The sequence below is a fragment of the Mycteria americana genome, chromosome 5 (assembly GCF_035582795.1).
Source record: "Mycteria americana isolate JAX WOST 10 ecotype Jacksonville Zoo and Gardens chromosome 5, USCA_MyAme_1.0, whole genome shotgun sequence".
Lineage (NCBI taxonomy): Eukaryota > Metazoa > Chordata > Aves > Ciconiiformes > Ciconiidae > Mycteria > Mycteria americana.
Genome location: NC_134369.1, coordinates 21,172,736 through 21,188,540, shown reverse-complemented (window position 1 = coordinate 21,188,540; position 15,805 = coordinate 21,172,736). Strand labels below are relative to the sequence as shown.

The 15,805-nt window shown below is 50.1% G+C and overlaps 1 protein-coding gene across 5 annotated transcripts; it reads right to left on the bottom strand.

The window, feature by feature from the left end:
• Positions 1-20: 20 nt before the first annotated feature.
• RNH1 (ribonuclease/angiogenin inhibitor 1) lies at positions 21-14,181 on the bottom strand. 5 transcript variants are annotated; one of them, XM_075502414.1, is made up of 10 exons: positions 14,053-14,181; positions 10,055-10,160; positions 8,218-8,388; positions 6,267-6,437; positions 5,419-5,589; positions 4,418-4,588; positions 3,755-3,925; positions 2,644-2,814; positions 1,228-1,398; positions 21-801 (listed from the first exon to the last, which is right to left on the bottom strand). In XM_075502414.1, the coding sequence occupies exons 2-10, from the start codon at positions 10,138-10,140 to the stop codon at positions 714-716; spliced, it is 1,371 nt and encodes a 456-aa protein (XP_075358529.1). In that variant the 5' UTR covers positions 10,141-10,160; positions 14,053-14,181; the 3' UTR covers positions 21-713. The 5 variants fall into 5 exon arrangements, with proteins under 5 accessions (XP_075358529.1, XP_075358530.1, XP_075358528.1 ...); XM_075502415.1 differs by lacking the exon at positions 14,053-14,181 and adding an exon at positions 12,009-12,062; XM_075502413.1 differs by lacking the exon at positions 14,053-14,181 and adding an exon at positions 11,728-11,876.
• Between the last annotated feature and the right edge of the window lie 1,624 nt (positions 14,182-15,805).

The window sequence follows — 15,805 nt, the reverse complement described above, 5'->3', positions numbered from 1 at the left end:
ATAAGTAGAAAAATGACGCATTTAATTATTTGCAAACAGACTTTAATAAAGTTCCTGTAGAACCACTCTTGCCAGAGAAAACATATCAAACATCATTTCCCGTACTAGCAGAAATGCACACATCATCTTTTGTTTATAGGAAAATCACTTTTCAAGGGACACCAATTTAAGTTACGCAGCTGAACAGCTGCTCATTTCTTTCCTCTCTAGTGCCTTGGGCACCACTGCTTTTCCAAGAACTCTTCTAGGGAAAGGCAGGGGAGAGCTCCATTTTAGATTAAAAAACATTTGGTTTTTTGGAGAGCCTTCCCCAGAGACCTGGCAAAAGCACCACCCAGTAATAATACAGTAGGTAGTTCTCCTCCTGCCTTTGGAAAGGAGCTCTCATTAAAGCCTGACTAATGCATTAGAAGGGATTATAGGATTAAAGAGCTCCTAAAGGGTAGAGACCCACTTCTAGAAGATGCCCAGTAATTATTTATTTCAAGGATAGTAATGCTGCAGTGAAGATGTACACCACTTTCATGAGCCTCAGAGTTAGTATGTCCAGGGATGCACAAAAGGTTGGTCAGGTCCCCGGATACCCACTCAGGGAATCCACAAACGTTTTTGGTACAAGCAAATTCTCTATTAAGTTAATTAGCCTCACGTATGAAAAAGTTCAGATTACAAAGTGGATGTCACTTTGACATTGCTGTGCAGGCAGTCACCACTCATGAAATGATCTTCACTTCAGGCTTGGTCTCTTCCAGGGCTCTCAGTTCATCATCCACTTCAGAACTCCAGAAAATATCATACAAACTACACCCAAACAAAAAGGCAAGCTGGTTTAGTGAGCATCCTCACGTTAAGGAAAGAGAAAGACGCACAAATAGCTGGTATGGGAAGATCATATAACAGGAAGGGCCCCATCTAGGTTGGAAAGTCTGGCCCAACAGCCAGGAACATGCCTTACAACATAGGACCCTATTACTCCCCCCCCCAGCGCCACCTTCTCCTTGTTCTTGGGCCCTATGGACCAAAGCAGATCAAGGTACTGTGTTCATGCCACTTGGAAGGGACAAGGAGTGTTTTGCAACATGCAGATGGCGTTTGACCCCCAGTTGCCCTCAGGTGCAATTCCCAGAGAGCCAGTGCTCATGGCCCCCTCTCCCTACAGCCCCCCCAGCTCGCTGGAGCTCACCACGTGCCAGGGGAAACATAAGCAGGACCACAAACATCTCTCACATTAACTGCTGCACATTGCAGTTGGGATTCCTCAAGGCTTCACAGATCTTCCTGACACCTTCATCTTCCAGAGAGTTGTAGCTCAGGTCCAGCTCGGTAAGGCACTGCTTGGTAGCCATGACAGTGGCAAGGGTTGCACAGCAGGCTGCCGTGAGATCACAGTTACCCAGCCTGCAGAGAGAGGATGGAGAGGAGGGAGAGGCCAGTGCAGTAAGCAATGGCTCCAGAGACCAGCCCACACTCGGGCAGCAGGCACCAACATCCCTAGCACAGACCAGAGATCCCCGTTAAGCTGGCATTTCCGAGACATCAGCAGGGGCTGGTCCGTGGTCTTCCCACAGAGACAGCCATCCCTGTGGTGACTGCTGAACTCCTGAAAGTCCTCCCTAAAGCTTAACACTGTGTGGCTACAGGGGGAGAAGGAACCTTAAGAAGATATTCCCAACTTCAACATCATGCATAATCTTCTCTTTGGTTTAAACTGATCATAAATCATCTCTAAAGTTTACTACTTGAGACTTGCAACCATCTTTCTAAAAAGGGCAACTGAGGCCTCTCAGCTGAGAGCCAAGTAGCTGGTTCTGGTCAGCAAACATATCTTTCTGGGCAGAGACTTCAAGTCTTACTGATGTCTCCCATGACTCATCTGCTCAACTCACTCACTGTGAGCCTCAGGCATCAGAGCACAGCTCTGGCTTCTGTCAAATGCTGTGGAGGAGACAAGCATGGTGCTCCAAGCACCCTGCAGGCCACAACCACACCAGTCCAGACCTTGGTGTCTGTCTGGGAAGGGAAGTCCCACCACAGGGCTGGAGGTGATGCTCCAGCTGGCCTCCTGCTCCTACTGGTGAGGTTGGACCAGCACTTGTGCTGGCACCCATAGAGACTATGGAAAGCAGGAGGCAACTGGTGAATTCTGGCAGGCTTTGCACTGCAACTGGCAGGCATGGGAATTAACTCAGCAGACCTGGACTAGCAGTTCCTCCATCTCAGTGTCCCACCTGAGAGAGGCCCTGCAGATGAGTTCAGAGAAGGGCACGGGAATTTCTGCAGTGAGCTGCTCGCAGAACAAAGCAAGATCCCTCCAGCCTCCCCACACTTTGCTTTAGATCCTGAAAGTACACTGCACTGTGAACTTTCAGTTCTGCACCTGGGAGAGCGCCTGTGGACAGCTATGAATGCACCATTGCATGGGTGACAGCCTGTACTTGGCAAGAAACCATGAGTGACAGGATACATGGAAGTACTCGTGGCTTCCATTTACTTGCTAGTGGACTAGTTAAACATCAGTTTGTGGTGTGAATTGTTTCATGTGAGCAAAAAAATACCATGCTACCATCTATTGCTATCTTCCTCTCTCTGTATGCCGTTCTTGGAAGGGTAAGAGAGAAGATGACTTCTGAGGGTGCACCTTACCATAGGGACTGGATGTTGCAGGTGGGGTTCAGCAGCCCTTCACACATGAGTTCAACACCTGCATCTCCCAACTTGTTCTCACCCATGTGCAGTACTTTCAAGTGCTTGTTCATGCTGAGAGCAGAGCTGACGGCCTTGCAGCAAGCAGTTGTGAGCCCGCACTCTCTAATCCTGCAAGGCAAAAGTGACACTAGATCTAGATGGGGGATCTAGAGAGTACCAGGCACCGTTCACTTCTTCACATTTGCTTCACAGGAGCCCAGACAGTGGGAACAGAGGAACCAAAGCCTTCCCACAATCACTCTGTACTCCTCTCAACCCCCTGTCTGCTCAATCCTTTCTAAGCAGCACCTCTCCCACTCGTTATATTTGGGATGTCTGTCAGAGCATGCACGTAGGAAAGGCACCTGCCCATAAAGCTCAGGAATGATCAGAGACGGAGCGTGCTGCTCTCACAGTCACTCTCAGCTCCACCATGCACTCCTGAGGCACCTCATCAACTCCCAGGCCACCAGGGCAGGGGAAGAACGCAGCTGGGGGCAGGAGCTGAACTTGCAATGCAGGAAAGTTCAAGTGCTGCTTGTTCAAGTTCTATGTGAAAGAACAATTTTCCTCTCCCAGCCATGTGATACCAGACTATTCCAGCCTAAAAGGTAATGCTGTCAGCACAGAGGATGCTGAGAACGGTTTATGTCATTAGAGCCTTCTTTTGGCTCATCAGTGAGAGAGCTTGGATCCAATGGAGAACCCAAGATATCTGATCACAGCACTCATTTTGCTATTACAGGAGGTCTTTCAAACTTCAAAAGTGTCTTAGCCACCATTTGTTGCATGATAAAATATACTAGACAGAAGCTCTGCAAGTGATGCTTGACCTCCTATTGCTTATAACAGGATGACTATGGGGCAGATCTTCAAAGTGTCTACGAGTTTAGAAATACAAATCCCTTTAGCTCTGTAAGTCTAAATCCCTTGGGTAATAACTGGCACGAGTTGTTTGTGGAACCATCGCAACTGAGGATCTATTTGGTGGGCATTACTTCACCTACATCTTTCTTCAGTGAGGTCTCCAAAAAAGGCAGTGGGTATGTGAAACTTAACAGCAGCTCACCATAGCTCCTGGAGTTTAGATTTGGGATCCTTGAGCGCCTGACACAGCATTTCCATCCCCAAGTCTCTCAGGTTATTGTCTATCAGACTGATCTCTGTGAGGGTCTCTTTTGTACTGATGAGTCTGGAGAGATCTTTACAGCTAGCACTTGTGAGATCACAGTCCCATAACCTGCAGGGAAGAACAAAATATTATTTTCCCCCAAGAATGACTTAGATTGGAAAACAGAGTCCTATTTTAGTATTATGAATGTCTGGTTACATCATCTCATTTTCTTCTATCCTTTACAAAACCCATTTGTGCATCATACCACACAGCTTTCTCCTTACTTTCCATCTGTTGCACCAAAAGCTCTGTTTGTAACACAAAAAAGAAACAGGAACATGAATTCTAGTAGACAGATAACTCAACAGGAAGCCAAGACAATGCCATCACAAATTTCCATTCATCCTCTCCCCAGAATTTAATCCAAGTGATTTCAGTGTGGTCCTGCTCGTTCATGGTGTCCTCCACCCAGTTTTGAGAACTGATTTGCAGTACAGATATTCTTGTTCCACTAGGGGGTGTAACTGAGAAACTTTCCGCTTAGGAGCAAACCAGCAGCACAACGTAAATAGCTCAGAGGCTGCAAGAGGGATTTAAGTAACTTCTGCCTACCCTTACCATAGCTTCTGGATTTTGCAGTTAGGATGCATCAGTCCTTGGCACAGCAGAGCCAGACCGGAGTCCCCAATCTTGTTATCCCCCACGGAGAGATCTATCAGTGATGACTTGTTACTGAGAACAGCGCTAATCTCCTGACAGCTATCACTGGTTATGCCACAGTTCTCCAGGCTGCAGAAAAAAGCACAGTTGGAGTTGCTGCTCCAGACCTGCTGTGTTAGATACACCCCAACACCCCCAGTTCAGACTGAGAAGGGGCTATGGGCTGGTTCCTTGCTGCAAACCCTTAAACAGGCATTGCTAGACCGTGCAAGGCTTAGAGATGATACAGGTATCCTAGACAGGCTCTGGGTGAGGCAACACACCGCTCCTGCACTCCACAAGGCTGCAGGGCACTTCTACTCTGACCCAGCCATTCACATCCATTAATGCAAGGATCGTTTTTGCCAAACGTCCCCTTTAGATCGACTGTCGTTTTTAGGAGGAACTTTTGGCTGTATCACACAGTGAGTCCCTGGCAGCCAACCCCGGCTGAAGCACAGGGGCAAGATAAAACAAATCATGCTTCTTCCCTAAACACCTTCCAGGGGCTTTACCCCAGATACGAGGCCAAATCCAGCATCTCTGTTTTGAAGAAAAAGAGGGAGCTGGCTACTAATTCAGGGGTAAGAACTGGAGCCACTGAGGGCAACTGCTCCTCTGTTCTCAGATACTGGCGAGCAGTCATCCCTTGTAATTGCAGGTTTAACCTGGGGTACATGCTCACACCGTACCAATAGGTGTAAGAGTGAGCTCAGAATCACATGCTAAAAAAAAGGTCAAAAAATGCCAAAACTGAAAGCTCCAGACATTTGCTTGCAGTTTCCAGTTACAGGAATCTGAGCCAGCAAAAAAATTTGGCCTAAATTTCAAGCATTCCTGACAATAATTTTTCCTGTCTTATGGATGGTATGACTAGCAGCAGGACTAGTTGCAGTTAGAGATGACCAGCTCTTCCTTACTGTAGTAGCTCTAGGTTGCAGCTTGCCTCCACCAGTCCCCGGCACAGCTGCTTTACAGCTGTATCTCCCAGCGTGTTGTTACTCAGGCTGAGCTCCTTCAGGGTGGGCTTGCTTTGCAGAGCAGCATTGAGAGCTTCCACAATATCAGCTGTGAGTTCGCAATACTCCAGCCTGCAAGAAGAAAAGAAGTCCAGGGGAAAAACAACCGTCTTCACCATGTCCTGCTACCCACGAGACATCAGCTGGGCAAAGCATGTGTTAGCCAGGGCAGAAAACATGCCAACATGAGTTGATACCAGGCAACACATTAAGATAGAGATAACCATAAGAGTTTTTAACAGCATCTCCCTGCTTATTTCAGGAAACGTTAATTCTTAAACTAGACCCCAGGATACCCTAGCAAGACTAATTACCCACCCCATTTTTACACTAGTCCTCCATTAAACCAACGCACAGGCTGCCTTGGAACCCACAACTGAGTTTTGCATTGCAACACATCACGCAGCCTTGCCATTGAGCCTTCCCAGGAGGAGCTGGGGGCTGTGAATAGACCTGGGTCCCGCTCAGCCATAAAACAAGGACCAAGTGCAGCAGAATCAGACTTTCCCTGAGCGTCTGAGAGGTCCTGCATTAACAGCCACCACTGCCAGGAGGGCTAAACAAAGCCTATGGGAATAGACACCCAGCTCTTACAAACCCACGAGACCTACCAGCATGAATAAGCAAGCATGACACAATTTCAGATAAAACAGGAAGAAATCCACATCTGGCAACAAAACTCCTGCTTGTCTCAAGGAAAAGACAAGCATGACCTGTCTGATGACCGAAAAAGCCCAGTGACTACTTACTGCAGCTTCTGCAGCTGACAGTTGGGGTTCATCATGCCTTGACACAGCACCTTCACTCCAGCAGTTCCCAATTTGTTATCACCTACGTGCAGCTCTGTCAGGGATGGCTGTGCGCTGAGGACGGAGCGGAGAGTCTCACAGCTGGCACTCGTCAGATTGCAGTTTTGCAGCCTGAAGGAGAGGCGCAACCAGGGTGAGGGAAACGCACCCCCCGAATTACAGAGGCTCTTCTCAGAGAGGTGCATCCACTGATGTTTGAGCTTGGAAAGGATACCGTGGCACTGACAGTGAGTAACCCTCTAGAAAGCGCTATGTCCAGGTTGGTACTGCTGTTTTACAGGTGTGCCAAAATATTTTATCAGCTAGTATTATACCTGTAGCATGAACAATAGCTCCCATGCTTCCTTCAGTGTAATTGCTCGTATAGCACCTCTAGCAGAAGAAGGATCCACCCTACATTAAGTAGCACCACAACTGCTTTATAAAAGTGTGCTAATCATCATGAGGCTTATCCCAGAGATAAAGCAATGGCATCTTATGATTTCTTGCCCCCATCTGGAAATGTGATCCAGAGTAGCTAAAAGCAAAAATCTTGTCCAACTTGGCTTAAATCCTTGGATATCATTTAGGAGTTTAGTGGTATACTACAAGAAGGATCTATGAAGATGATCCTTCAGCACTCAGGCTGGGACAAGTAGTGTAGGAACCGTGCTGGTATTGCTATGGAGTGTTTAGAGTTGTCGGAAAAGACTTTCTGGCAGCAGAGAGGTGCTGTGCACGGTGGTACTACGTTTGACGTGGGTTTTGCTGCTCTTTTGTTCCCTAAGGCACCTTACCAGAATGCCAAAAATGGACAATTATGTCTCTACAGAACTGAAACAGACTAATCCAGGCTGTTACTTGAGCATCTGGAGAAGTTTGAAGCCTAGGACAAACTCTCTGAAAAATTACTTGTATTAGTCTTCCAGTACAGAGTATCACAGTTATTTCTTGAAGGCCCTTCAGAGAGTTGCAGTTTGATTAGCTTCACAGTCAACCTCCCCTCTATTTGTCAGTGAGTCCTCATTGCAGGGGGCATAGGGACTTTGAAGCAGGCATATCTGCTCTAAAAGGCAAATGATTTTTACAAGGTAATGTCATGAAGATCCTAGACCCACCTCAGGAGCTGGAGGACTCCAGTACCCTGCAGAAGAGATGCTGGACAGAGAAGGTAGCATCTCTTTGAGGGTCACTGAGGAGCAGGGGCAGCAGCCACTGGCTTTGACTAAAGCTCCTGCACCACAGTTGCTGAGGTAAGCCCATTAATGCTATAATGTGGTCCTGGTGCCTCTGCAAAACATGCTGTCTTGAACTAAGCTGGCCCTGCCCAACTGGGAAGACAAGGCTTGAGGCAGAGCCAGTCTAGTAGAGTGCAGAAAGACTGACAGCTCTTGAAACGCCAAGGCTCATGAGAACACCCTTTTGCTCGGCTCCTAGAGAAAGGAGCGAGCAAACTGGACCAGATGCTAAACACTGTGCTTACAACTGGCAGAACAGCCCTCTGAAAAATGCATTTGTGAGAATGTCAGGTATGTGCTAATGGCAGAGTGGAGCCCTTTATGGTCATCCTTTTGTTTAAACCGGCCTAAACACATAATCCAGCTGCTAGGCTGGGGGAAGATCTACTACCTCTTCTAAAGAAAGTCTCCAGAAAGCCTTCACTTGGCTGGGAAAACCCTACCTGTCCTTCCCTCGGTGCTGGAAGACAAAAGACGACAGACTGATGATCTGGAGTCTTCCAATAAATATACCACTTAGATAAAAACTTCTGGGGTTTTCCAACCATCTGACCTAGGTAATTGCTGAGATGCATCGGCATGACTCTTACTACCATCATGTACTAGTTTGCCTCATGACTTCACCTGCAGCAGACTGGAAGCATGTTAGAGCAAGACAATCAACAGGGCTTTACCATAACTTCTGTAGGCTACAGCTTGGCATCAGCAACCCTTTACACAGGTATTCAATGCCTGCATCTCCCAGTTCGTTGTTGTTCAGCTTCAGCTCTGTGAGGTACGGATTTGTATTGATGATGGAGGAGAGATCCTCACAGTTACTGCTGGAGAGGTTGCAGTCATCCAGCCTGAAAGAGAAGGAGACAAGGAGCACTTTAGTCCTCAGGGTTGCTCTGTTCCCCCTGGCTGGAGCATTCCCCGTGAAAGGCAAGTGGACAATTTACTCCTCTGCAGTCTCTGGGATGCCTCCGTAAGTATGCATGTGGCCTGTTGGGCAATGCATGGCCCAAACCAAGACGTGCTCTCTCTGCAGGGCTGCAGTACAGGAGGGGCTGGACAGCAGTTCCCCAAGCCATGGACCTCCTCCGTGCTGTGCAGAGGAGGGCACATGACTCAAGTGATCCCCCCTTGGCAGGGCTTCAGCTAGAGGATGCACCTTCATTTAAACATTGATAGCAACAAACTACCTGGTGTCTGAAGCCATGCCAGAGGCCAGCTTACAAGCTGTCAGACTGGTTCTGCACTGAGACCAGCCAGGCTGGGTCTTTGGCCAGCCCCTGAGACACTCATTGGTAGTTTGGTCTCGTGTCAGTGAGTCACACGGGTCTGCACCACCTCTCTCTGGCGGAACTGTGAGTTTGCAGTGTGGCAGTGCCTTCTGCCACTGCACATCGTTTTTCTAGTTGTTGCTAAATTGATGGGGGGAGTTGAATTGGAAGGAGAGCCAAGGAAAGGATCGGGAGCCCAGGACAGGCAGGGAGGTGTACAGGGAGGCAGAAAAGACACGGGGCAAAAGGAAGGTGTCATGAAGAACCCTACAGCTCCAGGCACAGCCACAGCCAGGACTGCCAAAAGTTGCCTGGTCATTCCTCCTTGGACAACACTATGAAAACTGAGGCTCTAGTAGGGTTCTCCTTCCCTCCCTCTGGCAAGAAGACTTGGCTCCCAATGGGATCATGTTCAACACTGATTAACAATCCCTGCTGCAGCCGCTCTCATCCACTATGTCTTGAGCAGCCCAGCCTCTGCCCAGGAAACAACCACCCCATTGCCTTCTGCCACCCAAGGCACACCTTGGGAAGTCAAGGTCAGGCCCATGAAGCTTGCCTGCAAAAAGCTCCTTTGCAAAACAAAAGCAAGTCACCTTCAACCTCCTCCAAGCCATCGCTGGCTTGATGTGGCCCATCCTCTCCAGCCCAAGCAAGACAATGCCAGCCTGCGGGGTGTGAATTCCCAACCAGAAGAGAGGGAAGAGTGCAGAAGCAACTCTTCTGAACCCTGTCCTACAGCTTATTCTCCAGGAGATGGTTCCCTCACACTGGTTTGCTCAACACACAAGGCAGGTACTTCTGAAGGCCAAGTGAAGAATTAAAAGTTGATGGCATGTGGCTTGTGCGTGACTATTAAGTAACAGTTACTTGACAGCATCTGACCTGCAGCCCAGAGAGCGTGCAACCTAACGAGCACAGAGAGGGAGAAAGAGAAAGACAGAATTACCAAAACAACGGTCAAATGTTTAGATAACCACATTACCTAGCTGAGTTCTATGGCACGCCATAGAATAAGGGCAGAATTACTTCATACCAAAGGATGCTTATCTGTAGTTGAAAAAACTTTGCAAGAGGGTGGGTTCCCCCCCCCCCTTAAAATTAACTTTCTGGATAAAAATAGGTAGAATCATTCCTGTTACTGTGTGATTTCTAAGTCACAGGTCAACAGTTCTGCAGCTCAAAAACACAGGAGAGAAACGCAACAGTTCTTACTTAGAAGAGATGATACGCGATTAGTTACTACCTGATGGTTTTACAGGATTTCATTGTGGACAGAAGTTCAGCCCATCTAGATGGGCTCATCTCCTCACACTGGATGTCAAGCTCCATTTTGACAGTTGAGACAAGATCTGAAAATTAAAAAAAACCCATTTTTTTAAATCAAACATTTTTTTCATTGACTAAGAAGTAACAATCCTCTTCAACCCCCCCAGCTCTCAGCCACGAGTTACACTGTGCAGAGGACAGATTGTGTTTTTCCAACACCAGCCTGCTGCAAGCACTCGCGTGAGCTAGCAGCATTGGGGTGGTTTTGTCTGGGACTCTGCAAGGCCCTCCTCCAAGAGGCAAAAAGCACACCGATCCTGGAAAGATATGGCAACAGCTTGTCATCTGGAGGCTGCTTGCGCGAGAGTAAGATGCTCCCGTTCCCTCTCCAAGGGATCTTAACCAGAATGAGCTGCTTGGACGCACTGGTGCTACTCTCTCACTATCACACTACTGAGCCACACAGCCGCTGAGTATTACCAGCATGGCAGACCTGACTAATTGTGTGGCCTCAAGCTATACTTAAAATTAGGGTATTTTTGAGAGAATGAGGGTGAATGAGGAAGATGAGCATGAGAGCTGCCTGGGCTTAGATTAAAAATCTTGCTGGCCACATGCCTGTATGTGAGAGGTGGAACCTAGGCGGACAGGAGAAGTGTTCCTCCACAGTTTAATATCTAAGCTTTGAAAGGTCACTCTGGTTGTGCAAGTCCAAGTACGGAGAAGCTGGTAAGAGGGAATTTTTTTTTGCTCTGCAGTCAAACTGCATTTCTGAACTGATGTAAACACAGCACCTTGCAGAGCAGCTCCAGATAAACATGCACAAAAATATGCCAAGGCCAATAGCTCTAGGCTGAGTCTACAAGGGATAGTATTAAAGGCAGAACTCCAGTAGGTGACAAAAACGCAGTCTTGGTGTCTTGGCTTTGCTAACATGACTCAGACTACAGAGTATTTGTAAAAAAAAAAATATCTCCTGAGCCATCACATTGGAATGTGAACAGTAAAAAAAAAAAAATCCCACCAACCATCGGGCATTACTGACTGCAGTTCATCACTGTCTTCCCCCATCTCAGTCACCTCCTACTACCATAAAATCAAGGGTATCCCAAACTAGGCTCTTCACAGAGGTGAGCTCGGTATCAGAGGACGCATCAGGTTTCATCCACAACAAATCCCTCATCCACGAGGGGAGAGGAAGTGCCACGAGAGGAGGGAGGTGCTGAGTATATACTCTTAAAACACACGAAGGAAACCAGGACACCGAGTATAGCGTTAGCAGAGCTCATGTGCATACTTGGCCTCTCCCCTTTCAAACCCAAAGCAAAGAGCTGTCGGAAGTCACAGACCACGTCCTCAGTGGGTTCGCATCACAGCCCCACGTGTAAAGAGGCCTGAATCACGTGGTGTTAAAAATCAGTGCCGACCCGAACCAGTGGAAGAGAGAGAACAGCACAAAGGAAACCTGTTACATAATTTAGCAAACGCCTACCGAGTTTGCGCACCGTGTTTTTTCACCTGTTTTACCTCCCTCGGATCAAAAAAGGTTCCCCCCCCCAAGCTCTGCACCTTTCTGCAAGCTGAGGGAGAATCCCGTTTCGGGGTACGGTATCTCCGAGCACCGGCTCGGTCCTACCCCCGCGGGCACACCTGCCATCGCTGCTATTCCTTGACTGGTCCCTCTGCTGCAGGCAGCTGCCCTCTTTGCTCACAAGGCTTCCTCCTCCCTGCCCTATTTCTTGCACCGCAGTTAACGCTTAACGCCGGAACTCGCCCGGGTTTCGTTTCGTTTCGTTTCTTTTCCTCCCCTCCCCCTTCTCCTTCCCCTCCCCCTCCCCCTCCCCTTCCCCTTTCCCCTTCCCCTCCCCCTCCCCCTTCACCCAGCCCCAGCCCCCGCCCCAGCCCCCTCCTCCCAGCCCCGCCGCTCCTACCGCCACTCCGCCTGCCCGCGCAGCCGCCGCCCGCCCCGCCCCAGCCCGGCTCCTCTCCGCCCCAGCCCGGCTCCTCCCCGCCCCAGCCCGGCTCCTCCCCGCCCCAGCCCGGCTCCTCCCCGCGGGGCGGGCACGGCGGCGCGGAGGCGGGGGGGGCGCGGCGCGGCGGGGAGCGGGGACGGGAGGGGAGGGACAGGCGGGGGGGGACAGACGGAGCCCACAGCGCGGCGGGGCGGGGACTTTCCCCTTCTTCCCTCTTCCTCCCCCCTTTTCTTCTTTCTCTCCCCTTTTCTTCCTCTTTTCCCTCCCTCTTCCCCCCTCCTTTTTTTTCTGCCCTCTCTGCCACTTTTCCCCCTTTCCCCTCTTCTTACCTTTCCCTTTCTTCCTTTTTTCCTGACTTCTCCCTGCATCCCTCTTCCCCCCCTTTTTCCTCCCTTCTCTTCCCCTTCACCTCTTTTCCCTCTCTTTTTCCTCCCTTCTTTCCCTCCTCCCCTCTTCTTCATCTGTTTCCTCCATATCCTCACTTCCTTCTTTTTCCTCTCTTTTCCCCTTCTCACCTTCCCCTTTCTTCTCCTTTTCCTGTGCTCTCCCCACTTCCCTCTTTTGGCTCCCTTCTTTTCCTCTCTTTTCCCTCTATTTTCTCCCTTCTCCCCTTCCCTCTTTCTTCCCTCTTCTTCTTCCCTTTCTCCACTCTTTCTCCCTTCTTTCCCTCTTCTTCCTGTGCTCTCCCCATTTCCCTTTTCTCTCCCTTTCCTCCTTCTCCCTTCTTTCGCCTTCCCTCTTTTTTTCCTTTTCCACCCTTCTGCCCTCCTTTTCTCCCCTTTCCCTCCTCTTTCCCTGTTTCTTCCCTCTTTTTAATCTCCTCCCCCACTTTCCTCTTTTCCTCCTCTTTTTCCTCCCTTCCCCCCCCCTCCCCTGTTGCCCCTTTTCCCCATCCACCCTTATCTCCCCCCAGAGCAGGAGCACTAGGATATGCAGGAAACAAGACAGGAGAGGGGGAAATCCCTGTAGCAAGGGGATGCACAAGGGATGGGAGGATCAAACCTTAAATGGGAAGGTGTTCCACACAGGCTGGGAGGGCAACCCGTGCCCCATGCTGGGACCTGGAGCACGATGGGGATGCATGCAGGTCACCCGGGGAGAGGCAACATGGAGGGGGTCTCAGCCCGGGGAGACTGGACCCCCCTTGTACTGCCCCAGGGAGGTCGGAACTGGGAACTGTTTGAACTGGGAACAACAACAAAAATAGCCATTCCTCAGTGGTCTCCCTGACTTCCAGCTTGCCAGACAGCTGCGTACGGGGGCCAGCTTGGAGGGCCTGGGATGTCCCCGCTCTCCAACCCTTTCACCAGTCCTATCCGTGATGCATCTTCTCCCGTATTCTGTCTCCCTCATTAGCACAACACATTGACGAGCAGATGGGCTGCACCTCGGCAGCATAAAGGCCCCTCCTCTAAGCTGTTTGCAACGAAGCTGTGAGAGCAATGGAGGATGGGCGCGTCGGAGTTTTGCTGCTGCGATGGCTGTCGCCCTCCTCGGGCTTTCCCCGTGCCACTGCACCCACCCCACCCCAGTGACCAGCAGCCTGCCCTCACATCCGTCCTGCGGCAAGAGCGAGGGTGCCAGCGCCTGGCCGGGGCTGGAAGGCATTCGTCATTGCTCGGCTCACTTCCTCCTCCGGCTGCCGGCTACTCCCTCTCTCCCTATTGTTTCGAGTACTTTTAGCCCCAGTAAAAGCTTGTTCAGACTTTCACAAGACAGAGCAAAGAAAGGTTTTGAAGTGCCGAGAGCTTTCTAGGCAACATACCGAGTCATCTCCCTTCCTCCCTCCCAAAATCTTAGCTTCTCCCCCAGTTTCTTCTTCCTACAAACACCCCGTTGCCATCTCCCTGGCTCACACAACAGTTAAATTAAGCACAACCAGCCGTTCCCTACAAAGCAGCCTCTGCGATGTACGGCTTTAAAATCGCTACATGCTCCTCCCCGGTAAGCAGAAGGGAAAGTTAAGGGAGTTTAAGAGCCCGGTTTTGCTGCTGATACGTACCTCGCTCTTCTCGGCGCTCTGTAGGGAGCGAGGAGGGCAGAGCTGACGCCTTCCTGCTGCCGTTACTACGCAACCTCTGCTGTTGTACACATGGTGCCTGCTAGAGGGAGAAAAGCGGTTTTGGGTTGTGATGGCTTTTTTCCTCCCAGGGCAGCTCTTCAGGGGCTCGCGGAGCCGCACTCCATACACTGGCTTAGTGACGATGCAAACATCCCACAAAACCTGATGATGACAGAGGCGGCTTTAACTTCTTACCCCTGATCATGTAGCCACTCGCCAGGGTTTAGCCCAGGGCAAGGGAGTAGTTGCCATTGAAGGATCCATCCCAAAAAGAGGCCACCACAGTGTTAAGGTGTGGATAGAGATGCTGAAGTTTGCAAATAGTTTCTCCATTCCTCAGGCAAGCCCTGTCTCATCTAGACAGGGAGCGATGCTGAGCACATTACTGCCTCCCTGCCACCTCACCTGGAGGTTAACGACCCCAGCAGGGGCTAGGACATAGGCAGCCCCCTGGTCCTGCGCATGCTGGATGCTCACACAGCCTGGAAGGGTCCCCCAGGAACAGCCCTGGTCGTGCCTCCCTAAAACTGCCTCTTGGCAGCAAGCAGGGCCCCCGGTCCTATACCTCCTCCTCCCAAATTCCCACTGGCTCTTCCCCTCCTCGAGGATTACCCTGCCATTGCTCAAGCTGCATTACATGCTAATTGCAGGTTAAAGTAACCCACTTTCTCGCCCCATCCTCAATGGCGTGAAGATTAATTCGTGTTTCAATAAGACTGCAAATGAACCAGAGGCAGAAAGCCAGCTCTGTTTTTCCCTCCCGCAGCTGCTGATGCCAGCAGAGGAGATGGCAGTGCAGGCTGGGAAGCACAGTCTTTAATGCACCCCAGGGGCAGCACTAGAGGTTTTCCTCTCAGTTGCCTTTATTATCCTTCTTCTGGAGGAGATGGGAACCAACCACCAGAAGAGCTCAAAGAGCTAAACCCCACCTTCCTTAGTGCCCAGAAGAGAGTTGCATGCCAGAGGGTGCACCTCTTCCCCATTCCCTCCCAGAAAAGACAGGGTCATCCACACAAAGGGGTTGCTAGAACAGTCTTTGTGCCCCTGGGTCTGACCTGAAACCTGAACTCCAGCCACGAGCTTGGGATGGCACGAGCTTCTGGCTTTGATGCTTGCTCGGATGCTCCCTGGCAGGCGGATGGGTGGGATGCTGCGGCCGGTGAAGGATGTCTCTGCCCTTCTTGCTTAGTGCGATGCTCTCAGGAAGACCACTAGTGTTAGGAAGTAAGTGAACACTGGCAAGAGGTTGCATCATTCTCTGCTCCACCAGGTAATTTGAAATCAGATGCTTGTCATTAAGCCCGACAGCAAAGGTGTCATTTCCTACCCAGCCACTGTTCTCTCTTGCTGCCTCAGTTCCTGCTCCACCGCCAATGTCAGGAGTCTCTAAAGGACAAAGTCTAGTGTTTGTTACAGGTTTCAGAGTGGTTTATGTCACATGGACCTTCTGTAGACCTCCTGCCCTGGACAAAGCACTCACTACACACTGGTCTGTGCTAGTGAAAAACTAGATTTAGAAGCCAGGTAGCCATGCCCAGATGTTATCAGCTTCTATCTCCCTGTCATCCCCTTAGCTGCCCTCACTGTGGGGACAACAAAAGGCATCTTGGGAAAAATCTATTGCCCTTTCCCCAGCAAGCAGGTCCAGGCTGTCCTACTCATCGACATACATACAAGTCCAGAGGAAACGATG